Here is a 17,999-nt window from a genome sequence, read left to right as displayed (position 1 = left end):
CCAATGGTGCGAAGATAGGCAGGGCAATCAGGGATGCTACTTATATCCAGCACTTATAGAATGATTTCAATAGGCTGGAAATTTGGGCAAACAAAATTATCTATCAGTTTAATTGTGGTAAGTGTGAAGTTATGCACTTCGGCATAATGAGTTTTCTAGCAGCATTTTATATTAGCAGGATTATGCTACAAGAAACTGATAAGGCTAGGGATCTTGGTATAATGGTGCACAGGAATTTGAAGTTCAAAGTTCACATAGCAAAAATTGTAAATGCAACTCAGGGGATAATTGCAATGTTGAAGTGAACCTTGGAATGTGAGGATATGAAAGTCATTTTGCCTCTTTATGAGGCCTTGATAAGACCACACCTGGACTATCGTATGCAGATTTGGTCTCCCAAGTTCCAAGTGCATAAAGAAATTGTGGAAAGAGTGCAAAGAAGTGTTACAAAGATTATATCAGGATTATGGGATTTAGATTATGAGAACAGATTTCAAGCATGTGGATTACAGACTAATTAACATGAGAAAGAGGAATGATATGATAGAAGTCTATAAACTTCTGAATGGGTGTTATGGGATATCGTCTGATGAAATTTTTAGTTATAAAGTGGTGAGAGAACACGGGGGCAGGGGCATTCATGGTCAAAAAAAGAGTAAGAGTTGAGTTTTTCTCTCCACATTTTTCTCTCCATTCTTTCCACATCATCAAAAAGATGATGTGGAAAGATTATTGCTTGCATAAGGATGATGTCAGTTGCGATAATTATATTATAAGCAGAAGGCCAGAAGAGTCACAAGTGTTGTACGGAAAGCCTAAGTCCAAGTATGAAAAGAAACTAGCTCTGCAAGTTAAAATAATTCTATCATTATACTGCAAGTAAAAGAAAGAATGAATTTGATAGAATAACTCTACTGAATGCAGATGATATGTTGCTGACTGATGCAGAAGTGACTGTTCAACTAATGAGCAATCATTTTGCTAAAAGCTATCAACCTTGTATATGCAACATTAAACTCACTGGTACCTCTTCACTATATGAGGAAACTTATGTGGATGAGGAGGAAATACTAGAGCTGTTGCAGAAACTGAATAAGAATTCTGCAATAGAAACTGATGGGATATCAACACAGATGCTAAAAGAGTATTCAGCTGGACTGGCTATTTCCTTGACCAGGCTATATAATTTGAGTCTCAGAACAGGAAAAATTCTGCAGTGGAAGGAATGTATAGTAATCCCATTGCACAAGGATGGTGCAAAAACTGATGTATCCAACTATTGATCAATCAGTATCTCAGGAGTGGTGGTGGTGAAGATTTTGGAAAAGTTGGTTAGGGCTCGCATTCAGAAATGGGTGATGACAGAGAATCTCTACTTTGCAATGAAGAGTGTGGGTTTACTAAGGGAAAGTCATATTTTTGCAACTTGCTCACATTCTATAATAATGTTACCACTGAGTTAGACAAGGGGAATGGATACACCATGATACTTTTGGATTTTGCTAAGGTTTTTGACAGAATACAGCATGGAATACTGTTGCATAAATTGGAGACTATGAGATTGGATTATAAACTATTGGCACAGATAAGAGTATGGCTGACTGACAGATATCAAAAAGTGGAATATGGGAGTGTGAGAATCTGCAAGATTTAAGGTAACCAGTGATGTATCACAGAGATCAATCCTTGGTCTACTGTTATTCAATCTGTACATTAATGAAATTGGGAAGAATCTGATGGGCAATATACAACTATTTGCTGATGATGCAGAGATAGGTAGGATAATCAGGAATGTTGCTGATGTGCAGTACTTACAGAATGATTTGAATAGGCTGGAATTGTGGGGTTGTGAAAATGGTTGTCATTTCAATGTTAATAAATGTCAAGCTATGCACTTTGGCATGAGTAGATATCCAATGTCATATTATATTGGTGGGATTATGCTTGAAGAAACTGATGAGGCTAGGGATCTTGGAGTTTTAGTAGACAGGAAGTTGAAGTTCAAGGGTCATAAAAATTTATAATTTTTATTGTAAAAATTGTAAATTTTTATGACCCTTGAAGGATCATAGCAAAAATTGTCAGTGAACTCAGAGAATGATGTCAGTGCTGAAATGAACCTTGACATATAAAGATCTTTTTCTTCCTTTTACATATTAGGCCTAGTGGCCTATTACAGAGCTGTCCTTAACCCTTCCAAACCGTACCCATCTTGAGGATAAGGTGGTTAGCCCTATGCCTCCCAGTGTATCCTATGTCTGTAGATGCATGTGTTCACAGGGCCAGTTTACCTGTTCTGGGTGATGAAAAACCCAAGTTTCTGGGTAAAAAAAGCCCTTATCTCCTTATGAGACTGGCTAACTCACCTTTCATCGAAAGAGACCAGATAAAAGTTCCCCGCATCACTGACAGGAATCGAACCAAGGTCTTTCTGACCAAAAGACTTTGTCTATACTGACTGAGCTATGGAGACTCTACATGTAAAGATAAGGAAGTCAATTTGCCTCTTTACAAGGCCTTGATAAGACCTCACTTGGACTATTGCATGCAGGTCTGGTTTCCATGGTGATTCTGATACAGTGGCGAGAGTGTAAAAAATGATATCAGGATTGTGGAATACAGATTATGAAGACAGATTGAGAATTTGTAGGCTGCAGACACTAGCAAGCAACAGAAAGAGGGGTGATATGATTAACAATACTGAATTTTTCATGTTATGGAGGGTGGGGAAAGAACGCGAGGAAGTTGAGAATGGAAACTGTCAAGAAGAGGGATTTAGGGCTAGATTTTTCTCTCATAGAGCAGTGTGTGATTAGAATGGATTGCCATTGGATGTTGTGGGTGCAAGTAGCGTGAAGAATTCAAGAACAGGTATGACAGCTGGTGTGAATAGAATGGCCTCCCTTGATAAGTTCCTGTCTCCCTGGAGGTCTCTCTTAATAATAATAATAATCCACCAATATAATACACCACTGAACATCTCAACACACCAAAGTAAATAGCATTACATTTACTGACATTGAACTAGAAAATTTTCTCACTTGTTCATAATACTCTTTAATCCTTTATCCAAGTGAAAGCGAAACAAAGTTTGTATATGAAGTATCTTCACGATGGGACTATTTGTATATAGAGGCTAATGAATTCACATCAATTGCCTTACCCATGAATGGTTTCAGCCAGTCATGGGTAAGGCAATACCCATGGCTGAAACTACCCAGACTGGTTTCAACCTTTATTGAAGTCTCATCAGTTGAAGCCAGACCCAGGACAGTACAAAGATTGAATTAATGTAGAAGTCATATATTGCCAACATATAAGTAGTGGAAAGGTGTATCACCTTTTTATTGAAATTTTTAATTCACGTGCAAACTCTGTTTGCTTATATTTGGTTATAGGATTAAACAGTAATATAATTTCTTGGCTAGTATAATATATTTGAGGGCATTTCTCCTGTTCTCTATTTTCACACATATTTTCTTCAATAAAACTGCACTAGCCTGACCACTTTGTCATGTCAAAAACAATAATCACTTTTGTATAATGATTTTTCTATTATCACCTTATGAGATGCTATTGCCAAATTTAATACATGTTGACCCCATCTCATGTTATGTTAAGTAGTATTCTCTAAGCAGCCCAAGGAACATTTATTACTCATGCATGCTGTTTCCTGCTTCCAGTCAATGCTTTCATTGTTAAAATAGTCCATAATTATCATCTGCTTATTACTCACTAATTCCATTTGTTTAAACATTTCTGAATCACTTCTCTCCACATTTTCCAGCCTATAGGAATATCCCACCAAATATCTAACATTTCTGCTTACCTCAGTCTCACAATAAACAGCCTCAAAACCATTATCGTTACTGCTTTCTTGACCTTCCATTTCAGAGTATTTAACTTTTCTGAGATCATCAATAATACCCATAAATGCCATATCAATCATCCATGTCTCACTAGCATTAATTATTAACAATTCCAATTATTTAGCAATTTTATGTGAAATGTTTTATAGATCTGATTGAGAAATATCCATGAAAATGTGTCATATTTATTTGCAGTAATATTCAGACTTTGTAACATTCTTGAATTGCATGATTGTGTGCATTAATTTCGAATAGTGTATATTAAGTAAATTAGTATTCTACTTATTGTACCATGAAGATTTTATCCAATTTAGAGTGAGATAATGAGCAACCCTTAGCATTTTCCTTGAAATAGATGTGCCAGCTTTTGTTGTGATGATGTAGGGAATACTAAGGATTTTATGGTTCAACATGTTAAATATATTATTGTTTGAGTGAACCTCTCACGATGAGTCTGCTGATTCCATGGAGGTTGGTGTGATAATAATGATAAATATATTATTAGTAAAATTCAGGAGATGCTTTCTGCAGTACAGATAAAATAAGAACATAGGATTAATTCTGAGAAGCCTTGATGCTAATAATCAAATATCTTTGTTTTTTTTTTTAGGGAAGATCTATGGCATCAAGTTCAAATCAAATATTTTCTGTGCCTGCAATAAAAGAATTGCAAAAAAAAATTAATGAGAAGAAAATGCATGGACACCAGGTATATTATCTAAATGTACTATTCATGGAAATGCATATTTTCATACATATTATTATATTTACTCTCACAAATATTTTTGACCTCTTAAGATAAATCATAAAACACCTTTTGCTTCCATTTAAGAAATATTAATCATGTAGTCTGCAATTTATGTAAATTGTAAACTAAAGGACTGTCTGATTTCATATTGATAATAATCATTAGCCAATAATAGAATTTGTGATTTGTATTTATTATTATAAATTTAGAATTACTGTGCTGAAAATTTTATTGAGTGGTAATTGAGATAGCTTTTGATAATTTGAAGAGCATGTAATTCACATCTCCATTTCACTTTAAGAAATGGAGATGTGAATCTCCATTTCTTAAGAAATTTTAAGAAATTCAGAAACAGAATAAATAAAAATGGGAGCAATAATATGATGAGTATGTAGGTTTTTTCCAACCAAAAAACAAATGTGACAAAAGATAACTAACACTGGGTTTAATAGGTTGGGAGAGATATTTAATTAAACCAACTAGTTTTGACACATGCTAGTGGCTTCTTTTGGTTTAGGAAGAACAAAAAAATATACAATAAGTGGTAAATATAGAAGACAGAAATATAACATTGGAGTATTGGCTTATAACAGATTTAATTTGTAAAAAAATTGTTTATAGGGACTAATAATATATTAGAATAAAAACCTACATTTTTTCAACTTTGAATTATTAATTGAAATTATGTTATACTATATTGTGGCCGAGTTTGGTGGATATGACTGAGACATTTGAACTGTTAAAAGATAATTAAAGGATTGACACTGGGGAGATTGTTCATATAGTAGAACAAGGAACCCTGTGCAAGGATGACGCGCAAATTCGTGAAGCAAAGCGCCTACGTTATGCAGTTGGAAGAACGATGATACATTGCGCTCTTCAATTGGAAAAGGCCAAAGTTCGATTCTCGTCATGACGAGAGGAATCTTTATATGGACGATTTTTCAATCGAAGGTGAGTTAGCCGATCTCATACGGAGGTAGCAGGGTGTTTTTCTCCCGGAAACTCGGTTTTTTCATCCCACATACAGACAAATTGGTCCATCAGAACACACTCAATTTACAGACAAAAAAAATACTAGCTGTGGTGGTGGTAGTGGCCAGTAGATGGCACTGACGTTGAATGATTGGTATTAGAGGTTCGGTGTGGTAAGTGGTGGAGACGGAGCATTGTTGTAAATAGGTGTCCTCCCACGATGAGTCTTCAGACTCCTTGGAGGTGTCATGAATAATAAAATAATAATAATAACCATCCCTGGAAGATGCTAAAACAAGGTGTGAGTAAGAGAGTGAGAACTGGCTGTTTTGCATAGGTAAAGACAAAAGTAAATAGGTTGGACCATAGTTAATCCGTTACCTGATATGGTGGTGAACATACAGATGGTATGTAGATTTAAGGAACTGTATGATAGACTGGGTTGTCTAGGATAGAATTTCAGCAATGAGTTTTACAATTACATGGAGGTCCTGTATAATAATAATAATAATTTAGAACCATATATAAAATGCATTTTAAAAAATCCATTTACTTAAAGAATATGAAATAGATAAAATAAAATGTGATTTATAATGGCAATGTTTTCATTAGTCTCCATAGCTCAGTCGATATAGACGAAGCCCTTTGGTTGGAACGCCTTGGGTTCAATTCCCGTCAATGATGTAAGGAATCTTTATCTGGTCTCTTTTGACTAAAAGTGATTTAGCCAGTCTCGTACAGAGGCAGAGAGTTTTTCACCCAGAAACTCAGGTTTTTTTTGTCCCTCAGGACAGGCAAACTGGCCCCGTGAACACACATCTACAGACATAAGACACTTCTTGAATAAGGATTAACCAACCTATTCTATAGGATTTCAGTTTCGAATGCCTACACAGCAAAGTGTGGGTCTACATGTGAGCATAAATCAAAATGAATGTTTTCATTACAAAGAAATTATGGGAATAAAAGAAGTATCTGTATTTAAGTTTTCTAGATCTGGAAAAGGCATATGAAAAAGTGTCAAGAGAAAAGTATTCAAAATGCTACAAATATATGGTATAAATGGAACATTACATTGAGCAATACATAATCTTACTTAAATTACGGGGATATTAAATCCCGCCTAGTTTTAAAACCGAATAAGAAACTCAAAGATCGGAATCAGAGAGTTTCTTGCCGAATATAGTAAACTATAAAGATATATCTTTTTAGTTTACTATATTCGGCAAGAAACTCTCTGATTCCGATCTTTGAGTTTCTTATTCGGTTTTAAAACTAGGCGGGATTTAATATCCCCTTAATTATAGTTTACTATATTCGGCAAGAAACTCTCTGATTCCGATCTTTGAGTTTCTTATTCGGTTTTAAAACTAGGCGGGATTTAATATCCCCTTAATTTAAGTAATGTTTTCATTGCCGAAATGAAGCTTATTAGCTCTTTATACTTAAGTAAATACATAATCTATATTTGAGATGTATCCATATTCAGAAAGTACACCAAATAAAGGATGTGAGAACATAGCAGCACTTGCAAATCTCAAACCACTTTAAGATACATGATTTCTATCTGAACATACGATCCAACACTTGTCAGGGGAAGCTGCAATAAGAAGCCATGTAGACAGTCTCTTGTACAGAGTGGGGATGCATATGTGGGTTTGTACCCCATTTCCAAGAGTAATTATGTTTTATGAGCGTAAGGTGTGGCGTTGTAAGAGAGTGGGCATGGACATTTATGTTATATTATTATTATTATGTGATACCTCCAAGCAGTCCAAAGACTCATCGAGGGAGGGCACTTACTCTACAACTCTCTGTCTCCACCTCTCGAATCACCAATTACAGCAAACTGCATCATCTACTGCCCACCACCACTAGTATTTGGACAGACAATCACAAACATCCATACCTACAGTGGGATTTGAACCCGCAGCCTTTTGGCTGGAGAGTGGATATACTAACCACTCAGCTAGCCAGGCTAGCAGTGAAGGAAATTTAAATCACTAATTCCATCTGTTTAAACATTTCAGAATCACTTCCCCTCCACATTTTTCAGCCTGTAGTAATACCCCACCTAACATTCCTGCTTACCTCAGTCTCACAATAAACAGCCTCAAAACCATTATCATTACTGCTTTCTTGACCTGCCATTTCAGAGGACTTAACTCTTCTGAGATTATCAATAATACCCAATTCCCAAAAAGCCATATCCTTTTGCATTATTTTCCTGTCAATTTCAATCAGCCATGTCTCACTGGCACTAATTATTCATTATCTCTACTCTCCTTCTCAATTTCTCAAGTCTTTATCAACATTCTTCTTTTTCACCAAGTCATTCATGCCCACTACTACCACTAATTCTGATACCGACTCTTTCCTTCTCTGAAAAGCATTAATTGTTTATTTCAATATTCCACCTGGAAAATGTTTTGTGCACTTTATTGGGGTGGCACTAGCATCGCTAGTGAATGTGGTGGTCATGTTGAGCTATGCTAGAAAAAGTGTTTTTAAATTAAAGTATAGTGTGGCTTTTTGTCTCAAATTGTGCCAGCTGTTGTGCTTCGGTTTGGATACAAGTGTCCTTCAGTGGTGTTATTGTTGAAACTTGGTTGTATATATAACTGATGTTTATTGCTCTACTTCAGCGTCTAAAGATGGCATCCAACAAGAGACATACGTCAGCGGCTTGGAGAATTCCTATACGAAAGTCTGGCTCTCTGCCTTGGATTTTTTGCAGTGGATGCATTGTGCAAACTGCTATATGTATGCGCCGAAGAATGTGAAGGATCTGTAGACTGTTTGGCTAAATGAGAAGAATGAAAATGTCGACGTATGTGAGAGGTGTCAGGATAGACTGGACCGATTAGGAATGGAAACAAAGTGGAAGAGCTTTGGCAGGATTTCGTGAAAATGAAAAGTGACCTTCATCTCCTGCAAGAGGAATTGGAAGTGCTCAGTAAGGAGGTTCTGGAAATTAAAATTGAGTTAAATGTGTTGAATAGAGAAATTAGGACTATGGAGATTACTTTAGCTGAAGTAACTAGAACAGGATTAAGTAAAGGAAAGTCTTTGGTGAATTATGAAATAATAAATAGTATGGGAGTGATTTGGAGTCAACATAATGAAAGCACAAGAGGTCTAGGAGAAATGAGATGTCATGAAAGTGAGGGAGTAAGTAAAAGAGCATTGAGGGAAAGTAATGAAACTGAGAGTCATGCTGAATTGTGTAGAAAATGAGTGATGCTTGTTTGGATTTGAATGAAGTCATGAGTGGTACAATATATGGTAATTCTATGATTAAGGGTATGGAGAGCAGTATGCCTGAGGAGTGCTTATGCTCATATAGTGTGTATGCTCACTCGTTTTGACAATTATGAGTTAAGTAGATGAGCGATGATAATGAATGATCTGATTGCAAGAATGTGCAAAAAAAGAGATCTGGAATTTTTTGATGTCTGGAGTGTATTTGAAGGCAAAAGCTAGCTGTATGCAAGAGATGGGTTGCATCTGAACATGGAAGGTTATAAGCGATTGAAGAAGTTACTGTTTTCTGAACAAGTTGAAATAATTTGGCAGGGAAACTAAAATTGAAAAGGTTGAGTGTAAGAGGGAGAAACTTATGCAGTGTATATATATTTGTTGATCCTTATTCGCTAAATAAATTGCAGAATAGAGTAAATAAAAATCAGCATGGGACTACTGAAATTAGTAGAATGTATATCAATTCTAAAGCTGGTACAAGAACTAAAGAGAATCTGCAATTTTTGTATACTAATGCAAGAAGCATTCGAAATAAAAGGGAAGAATTTTTTTTTTAGTCAGTGCAATCTCACCAGAAGTTGTAGGCATTAGTGAAACTTGGCTGTCAGCAGAAGATGTGGTTACTGGAATTGAATGTGATGGATACAGTATTTTCAGGGAGGATAGAGAAGATAGAATGGAGGGAGGAGTACTGTTGATGTTAGCTGAGTTGCAGCCAAAGAAAGTAGTATATCAAGAGGATAGACATGTGAATGATAGTTCATTTGAGGTGGTCTGGTGTGAAATAGTGACCAATGCAACCAAATATACTGTTGGTTGCTGCTATAGGCCAGAAGGTACAGGGGATGATATTGAATTCATGCATCAGCAAATAATTGCAGGGTTAGTGATTATTATGGGGGATTTTAATTATGGTGATATCAATTGGAAGGAGGAAATATCACGTGGCAAAAAGGAAATGGAATTCATACACCTTCTAAGAGATAATTACATAACTTGAAGGGACGTGGTATGAGAGTGTTGGACCTAGTCATTGGTTCAGAGGACATATGCATAAGTAAGGTGTCCTCGTTACCTCCAATTGGTGAGAGCGATCATGTGGTATTGACTTGGGAGGTTACAAAATTTGTGGATTTCTCTCTTAACAAGGGGTATATATGGGTGCTGATGGTATTGAGGTGATGACCAATTCAGATGTAATAGTAGAGTTACTGAGTGATCACTTTTCAAAGGTCTATTACCCAAGTGAGGATATCTCTGTACCTGTAGCAATAACTAATGTGAGAATTGAAGTTAATAAATCAGAGGTACTTAGTATATTGCAGAATTTAAATGCCAACACTGCTGTAGGTTTAAATGAAATATCAGCTTGGGTGTTGTGTGAATGTGCAAAGGAATTGTCAACGCCTCTTACTTGGTTATTTAACTTAAGTTTTGAACTCTGGTATGGTCCCTAGGGAGTGGAGGGAAGGCAAAGTAGTTCCTTTGCATAAAGGTGGCTCTAAGACTGTGGTAGTTAATTACAGACCAATCACCATCTTGGGTGTGGTGACAAAAGTATAGGAAACCTTTCTTTTAGTATTGCACACTGATCAGCATTCGTTTTAGAAATTATAGACTTTACAACCGTGTTATAAATAAATCTTTTAATTTCAAGACGTTTCGACCTCCACATTAAGGTCATCATCTGGAATATATACAACTATACAAGGACAAGCTGAGTTACATTTCACAGCAAGCTAAAGAAACAATGATTTGATCACTGGTTATTCTACTGGCATGACCTCTAGTGAAAAAAAAAAAAGATAAAATTACAAATTAATTAATTATTTAGAAACTACATCAAAGTAAATTCTATTTAAGATCACATGAGAAAAACATTCTTTCTTATAGATACATAGTTTTCTTACAGTAATGATGATGTCCTATTTTTAACATTACAATTGTTATTTTAGATTTAGGATTATCTACAGTCCTGTTTATAGTTAACTCCTAGAGAGAAAGGTTCCATGGGTAGAATATTTGCCTTCCATATGCTTGGGATTTTTAGACCATCATTATTGTTCAGATTGGGGTGGTTGATAAGAATCTCACAGACTTCCTTAAATTTGCGTTCATACCATGTTTTAGTGTGATGTAAACAACTGGTGCTTTTCCAGTCAATTCTATGTAAAGTGTTCAGGACATGATCAGAAAGGCCAGCTTCACTATAGTTATTATATCTAATGTGTCATTTATATTCCTTTTGGTTGATAGGAATTGTGCGTCCTGTTTCCCCTATATATGGTATATTATAGGTGCAATAAATACGGTATACTCCAGGGTGGTTCTTTGGATGAGTTGAGTAAGCTTTTTAATTTTGCAGGAGGTTTAAAGGTGGCTTTGAAGTTGTAGTTTTGTAGTATTCTGTTTATTTTATCTAGATGTCTCCCTTTAATGTAAGGAATTGTTATAGTTTTATTGTAGTCTAGTTTATCTTTGTTTTTTATTGAGGTCTTGTAGAGAATTTTGTTAATAGTGTTTTGACTGTAACCATTTTTTAGAAAAGTATTGCTGATAACTTTAAATTCGTCATTCAGCGCATGTTCGTTGGAGCAGAATCTGCACTACAAAAATACAACCTCAAAGTCACCTTTAAACCTCCTGCAAAATTAAAAAGCTTACTCAACTCATCCAAAGACCCACTCCCTCTGCTGGCCCACCTTGGAGTATACCATATTTATTGCACCTGTAATATATCATATATAGGGGAAACAGGATGCACAATTCCTATCAGACAAAAGGAACATAAATGACACATTAAATATAATAACTATGGTGAAGCTGGCCTTTCTGATCATGCTCTGAACACTTTACATAGAATTGACTGGAAAAGCACCAGTTGTTTACATCACACCAAAACATGGTATGAACGCAAATTTAAGGAAGCCTGTGAGATTCTTATCAACCACCCCAATCTGAACAATAATGATGGTCTAAAAATCCCAAGCATATGGAAGACACACATATTCTACCCACGGAACCTTTCTCTCAAGGAGTTAACTATAAACAGGATTGTAGATAACTTGTCTTGATGACGAGGCCATCCCTGGAAGTTATGAAAGGAAACCGTGAGCAAGAGGGCGAGAAGTGATTTCTTTGCATGGAGGGTGGTTGAACCATGGAATGCATTGCCTGATGGAGTGGTGAGAGCAAGAATGGTCAATGAGTTTAAGGAGTGGTATGATACACTTTGTGTTTCTTTGGGAGGTCCTCCCACAATGAGTCTTTTGACTCCATGGAGGCCTGGATGATAATAATAATAATAATAATAATAATAATAATAATAATCCTAAATCTAAAATAACAATTGTAATGTTAAAAATAAACCATCATCGTTAAGAAAACAATCTATCTATAAGAAAGAATGTTTTTCTCATGTTATCTTAAATAGAATTTAGCTTTGATGTAGTTTCTAAATAATTAATTAATTTGTAATTTTATCTGTTTTTTTTTTTTTTTTTTCACTAGAGGTCATGCCAGTAGAATAACCGGTGATCAAATCATTGTTTCTTTAGCTTACTGTGTGAAATGTAACTAGGCTTGTCCTTGCATATTTGTATATACTCCAGATCTTAATATGAAGGTCGAAACGTCGGGAAATTAAAAGATTTATTTATAACACGGTCGTAAAGTCCATAATTTCTAAAATTAAAAGTATTGGAAAAGTTGGTTAAAGACAGAATTCAATAATGGGTGGATCAGAATGTGATACTGTATAGGGGCCAACATGGTTTTGTTAAAGTTCAATCTTGCCTTAGTAATCTATTAACTTTTTATAATAGAATGACATTTGAGTTGGACAGAGGAAATGGCTACAGTGGTACTTCTGGATTTTGCTAAGGCTTTTGGCAGGATATCCCATGGAATACTGTTGCGCGAAATGGAGCAGATTGGGGATGGTTACTAAACTGGTGATATGGATAAGATAATAGCTCAGGGAGAGAGACCAGAAAGTGGTGTATGGAGGAGCAGAGTCCAGGATGAGGTAAGTGACCAGTGGTATGCCTCAGGGTTCTGTGCTTCAGCCATTATTGTTTAATTTGTACATAAGTTAGGTAGCACAATAAAAAATCAACCTGATGTTGAGAGTTTGCAGGATGATTTAAATTAGCTGGCAAAATGGGCAAAAGGTAATGGATGTCAGTTCAATGTGGAAAAGTGTAAAGTTATGCATTTTGGTATTAAAAGATTACCAGCTGTGTACTCCAAGAGATTGATGAGGTTAGGGACTTGGTGATGTTGGTGGTTAGGGAGATGAAGCTCAGAGAACACATTGCTAAGGTGTCCAAGATTGCACATAGGATTACTTGGTTATTGAAGAACACACATCCAGAAATAAAGAGGTTATTATTCCTCTTTATAAGGCATTGATACTTCCACATTTGGATTACTGTGCTCAAGTCTGGTCACCTGGATTCCTTGGGGATGAGGGGGTTGTGGAGAGGGTTCAGAGGAGAGTGACCAAGTTGGTGAGTGATGTAAAAAATGCTCCTTTCATTGATAGATTGAGAGCTTGTGGATTGCAGAGGTTGGTTGATAGGTGGAGAAGAGGGGATATGATAGAAACATTTAAATTACTAAAAGGTTTTTATAAGGTTGATGCAGGGGAAATATTTCAGCTGTGTGAAAGTAATGGAAGAACAAGAGGTCATCCCTGGAAGTTGAGGAAAAGTGTAGTTAACAAGGGTTTGAGAATGAGGTTTTTGCCTGGAGGGCAGTGAATGAGTGGAATGTATTGCCTGACTCAGTGTGAGTTCTTCGTCTGTAAATGAATTCAAGAAGAGATATGATAGATATTGTTTTGATAGTTTGGGTCTCCCGTGATGAGTCTACTGACTCCATGGAGATATACGTAATAATAATAATTATTAGTTATCACAACACCTCTAATGATCAAGTCCTCATATAGATGATATGATTATCCTTTGACTCTTATTTTGTAATATTAATTTCCTCTTTCTCATTCCCATTTGCCAGTCTCTTCTTTAAGTGTTTAATTTTATTTTCCATATGCTTCATTTCACTTTCCATTTTCACCAACTCTTGCTTAAACTCTTCTACTATGATTCTGACTTTAGCTCCCATTTCAAAACACTTTAACCTATCATCACACTTTTCATGCACATTAACGCTTTCCTTCTTTTTGTTCACTCTAACAGTCCATAAATCTTTCATATTTTTCAGTATATACATTGAAACATTTCTCACAATGCATCCACTGAGAAAAATCCAGAGCAGAACTCAATTTTCATGGCAGAGCTTTTCGTGCTACACACACTTTAATGATGCCATTTTCGTGTAAAGTGAAAATCTGATCCGGAGAATCTCTGTTTTCTCTTAATCTGAATGACTCTTCTGTAAGCTTCCTTTCCACAATTTTACTTAGCCTCTTTTTAAGTATACTTTTATAATTCTTACCTGGAATACTTAGTAGGGAAATTCATCTGTAATTCACACATTCAATTTTTTTTTTTTTTTTTTCATTTTTATAGATGGATACTATGGGAACTGGAATTTGACCTTCTGAATTATGCAGTGTACACTGGAAAACTTTTATACCAACATATTTGAACATTTCTGGTTAAATATCATCTATTCCAGCTGCCTTTTCACCCTTCGAAATTTTTTCTACCTCAAGTATATGTATATTCTTGCACACTGTCTACTATTTGTTACTGCTTGTTTCACTTAACAGTCTTTCAAAGTAATTACTGTATCCATCTAGAATATCTTTATTTTCAGTTTTCATGTCACCTTTATCATCTGATTCCTTTGAAAGCACTCTTTCCTCCATTTCTAAGTTTTTTTCGATAGCTTGATATTTGTCTTCTATATTCTTAATAGAGAAGCAATAAAGCATACAATTTGATTGGCTAAGTCCTATATTGCCAGTTAGTCTTCTATCGTTCATGGGAGTGCACCATGCAGAAGTGAGCATTTGACATGAAGGCAGAAGTCCCAGTTAGTTCTTCATATTTCTTAAAGGCTATGTGGAAGTCTCCTTCCCATTCACTGTCATTATCATATTGATATTGGTTTTAATGTGTTATGTAAGGCTTGGTGAGATAGCTGGAAAACTTGCTCCAGATATGGATAAGCCACAGCTTAGAGGTGACATGAATAGGACAGAAATAAGAGGAATGAAATTCTTGCATTGATCAAGTCATTTGTCCAAAAGTTTTTGGTATAAGTGAAACATTGTTGGATGAGAATGATATCCTTATAGGAAAAGAGAGAAGTATGATGTTTTTCATGATAAGATAGGAATGGAGGAGTGGGGGTGCAGTTGATGATTGCAGAGGAATTATGCCAGCATAAGTTGGCACAATTCCTCTGCAATGTAGGAAATAACTAGTGGTTGTATAATAGTTTTGAGGTAGTATGGTGTGAAGTGGAAATGGATGGGCAGAGATAATTAATCAGATGCTACTAGAAGCCTGTAAATGTGGAATGTTTAGGCAAATTGACTAGCAAAAAAAAGAAGGGTGATCATTATGGGCAGGGTTTTAATTATAGTGATCTAAATTGGAATGAACTGGTTCCATTTAGAAAACAAGTAAAATTCTCAAAGTTTTGAGGGATAACCTGAGGTATGCAACTGAGGAAACATGAGGATCAAAAGTCTGGGATTTGTATCATTTCATCAGAGCATGTTATTATAAATGTGATATCAAGTCTCTCTCCATTTGGGGAAAGTGACTCTGAGGCAATCATTTTCATGATGATTAGATATAAGAGGACGTCTGTGAGAAAAGAATATATGTGGAACTACAAAGCCAAGGACTTGCGTTATGTAAAACTCGGAAGACATCTGAGCTATAAAAATAGCAGAGAATGAGGAGTTAGATGAAATGAAATCAGTGATGCTTGGGTAATTGTCAAGAACTATTTAAAACAATAATTTATGGATATATTCTAAAGGTCAAGAGGTTAAATAAGGTAGAGGTAAAATGGATGAATCAAGAGATTAAGCATGCAGTATAGAAAATGATGACATCATTATGAAGCCAATATAATATAATAATCAGTTAAATGCAAAGTATAAAGAGTAGGTTAGAAAAGTGACTCAACGGGTAAAAGCAAAAGTGCAATATAAGCAGCTAGCAAAGCCAAGAAAAATCCCAGAGACCAATTTTCATGTGTGACTTGTAGAAGAAAGAATCATTGTAGGAGGATGATTCTTAGTTGGTGAACATGATAGACTGGTAACCAGTAGAAGTTGTAAACCTCTTAGACATTTACTACCATGAGTAATCTAAGAGTTAGATAATTTGATTCCTCTGTTCTAGACACCAAACCTGCTACTTTTTCAAGCCACTAATTTCCAGTAAGCAGGGTAGCAGTTGCATGCTGAACAACAAAAAATCATCTACCACGTAAGGATCTAAACAAACATTCATGCTACAAACATGAGGATCAAAAGTCTGGGATTTATAGGGTAAGCTGCAGTGAGACTATCTCCTTGGCTAACTAGCTAGTGGGGTTGTGTGAAATGTTCTCGGCCTTGACAGTCCTCAGCCTATAGATGGCAACACTATCGGCAAGATTTTTTTTTTTCTAAGTTGGTACATCTGTCATAAGTATCCATGTGAAATTGCAAGTCATTCTATCAAGTAGCTTGTTTTATACAGTTGTCTGAAGCAAAAGTGTTGTCTGTATCCCTTGAAATTGATAAAATTGAGTATCGTGCAGTTATAAAATTTTTTGTAAAAGAAGGTTTAACGCGAAAAGAAATTCATTCGAAGTTCATAAATGTTTGTGGGCACTCTTCTCCTTCGTTTTCGACAATTAAGAAATAGACTGCCGAGTTTAAACGTGGCCATACCAGCCTTGAAGATGATCCACGTGAAGGACACCCAAAAAGTGTAACAACTTTAGAAATCATTGGTAAAGTGTATGATATGGTATTGGATGACCAATACCCTATCAAAGTCTGTGAAATTGCTGAGACTATAGGCATTTCAAAAGAATGTGTAGGATATATTTTGCATGAAGAATTGCATATGGAAAAGCTTTGCGCAAGATGGGTGCCAGATCAAAAACGCACTCGCATGAAAATCTCCGAACAGTGCTTGGAGCATTTTAACAAGAATGAAAAAACTGATTTTGTGTGTCGATTTATTACTATGGATGAAACTTGGATTCACCATTACCCACCAGAATCCAAACAGCAGTCAAAACAGTGGACAGAAGCCAATTGTTCAATGCCAAAGAAGACAAAGTTGGTTCCATTAACAGGAAAAGTCATGGCATCGGTGTTTGGGAATACTAAAGGCATTTTGTTTATTAATTATCTTGAAAAGGATAAAACAATAAATGAGGAATATTATTCTGATCTTTTAACCAGATTAGATGAAATTCGTGAAAAAAGACCTTGTTTGCAGAAGAAAAAATCATCTTTCATCAGGACAATGCACCTACTCACAAAGGTGTTTTGGCAATGGGAAAATTAAGGGATCTGCACCATGAATTGTTGGAACATCCACCCTATTCCCCAGATTTGGCTCCCTCTGACTTCTGTCTCTTCCCAAAACTAAAACTCTTCCTTGCTGGTCAGTGTTTTTCTTTGAATCAAGAGGTGATTGCAGCTGTAGAGGGGTATTTTGCATCTCTTACTGAGAACCACTACAGGGATGGGATAATGGTGCTGGAGCATTGATGGAATAAATGTATTAGTCTTAAGCGAGATTATGTTGAAAAATAAAAATAATTTTGAAATTATAAATTCATTTTTTCATTGTTAAGCCAAGAACTTTTCAGACCACCCTCATAGACCAGCAATTCATAAACATAGGAGATTATGGAATTGACTGTGCTGTCTTAGCATGGACCAAGTTTAATAAGCCACATTACTTACTCCTAATAGGCTGTTATTTCTAATGTATAATAGAGAATTGCATAGGAAGGGACTAAGTGTGAGTTGTCCCGTCTTATTCAATTCCCTCTAGTTTTTTTGTCACGCAAGAATTATTGCTGTTATACTTCAAGGATGATAGCAGAAATGTCACTAGAATGAACAGAAAAAAAGGGCAGTGCAACAGTGAGAAAAAATAATTATGAATATTATTAAAAATTAATGTTCTTAGTATTTTGTACTGAATAGC

General features: G+C 35.7%; 1 protein-coding gene across 7 annotated transcripts in view; it reads left to right on the top strand.

The window, feature by feature from the left end:
• LOC150109403 (uncharacterized) overlaps window positions 1–17,999 on the top strand; it is a 150,332-nt gene that overhangs the window by 68,618 nt on the left and 63,715 nt on the right. For all 7 annotated transcript variants that reach the window (XM_090412926.1, XM_090412934.1, XM_090412919.1 and 4 more), the window contains exon 5: window positions 4,480–4,578. In XM_090412926.1, coding sequence (XP_090269052.1) covers window positions 4,480–4,578 — 99 coding nt within the window. The remainder of the gene's footprint in view (window positions 1–4,479; window positions 4,579–17,999) is intronic.

This window comes from Typopeltis vanoorti, chromosome 2 (genome assembly GCF_054136105.1).
Source record: "Typopeltis vanoorti isolate ZY-2024b chromosome 2, IOZ_Tvanoo_1.0, whole genome shotgun sequence".
NCBI lineage: Eukaryota > Metazoa > Arthropoda > Arachnida > Uropygi > Thelyphonidae > Typopeltis > Typopeltis vanoorti.
Note: the sequence above shows the minus strand (reverse complement) of the source record. Positions and strands in the feature narration are given on the sequence as shown.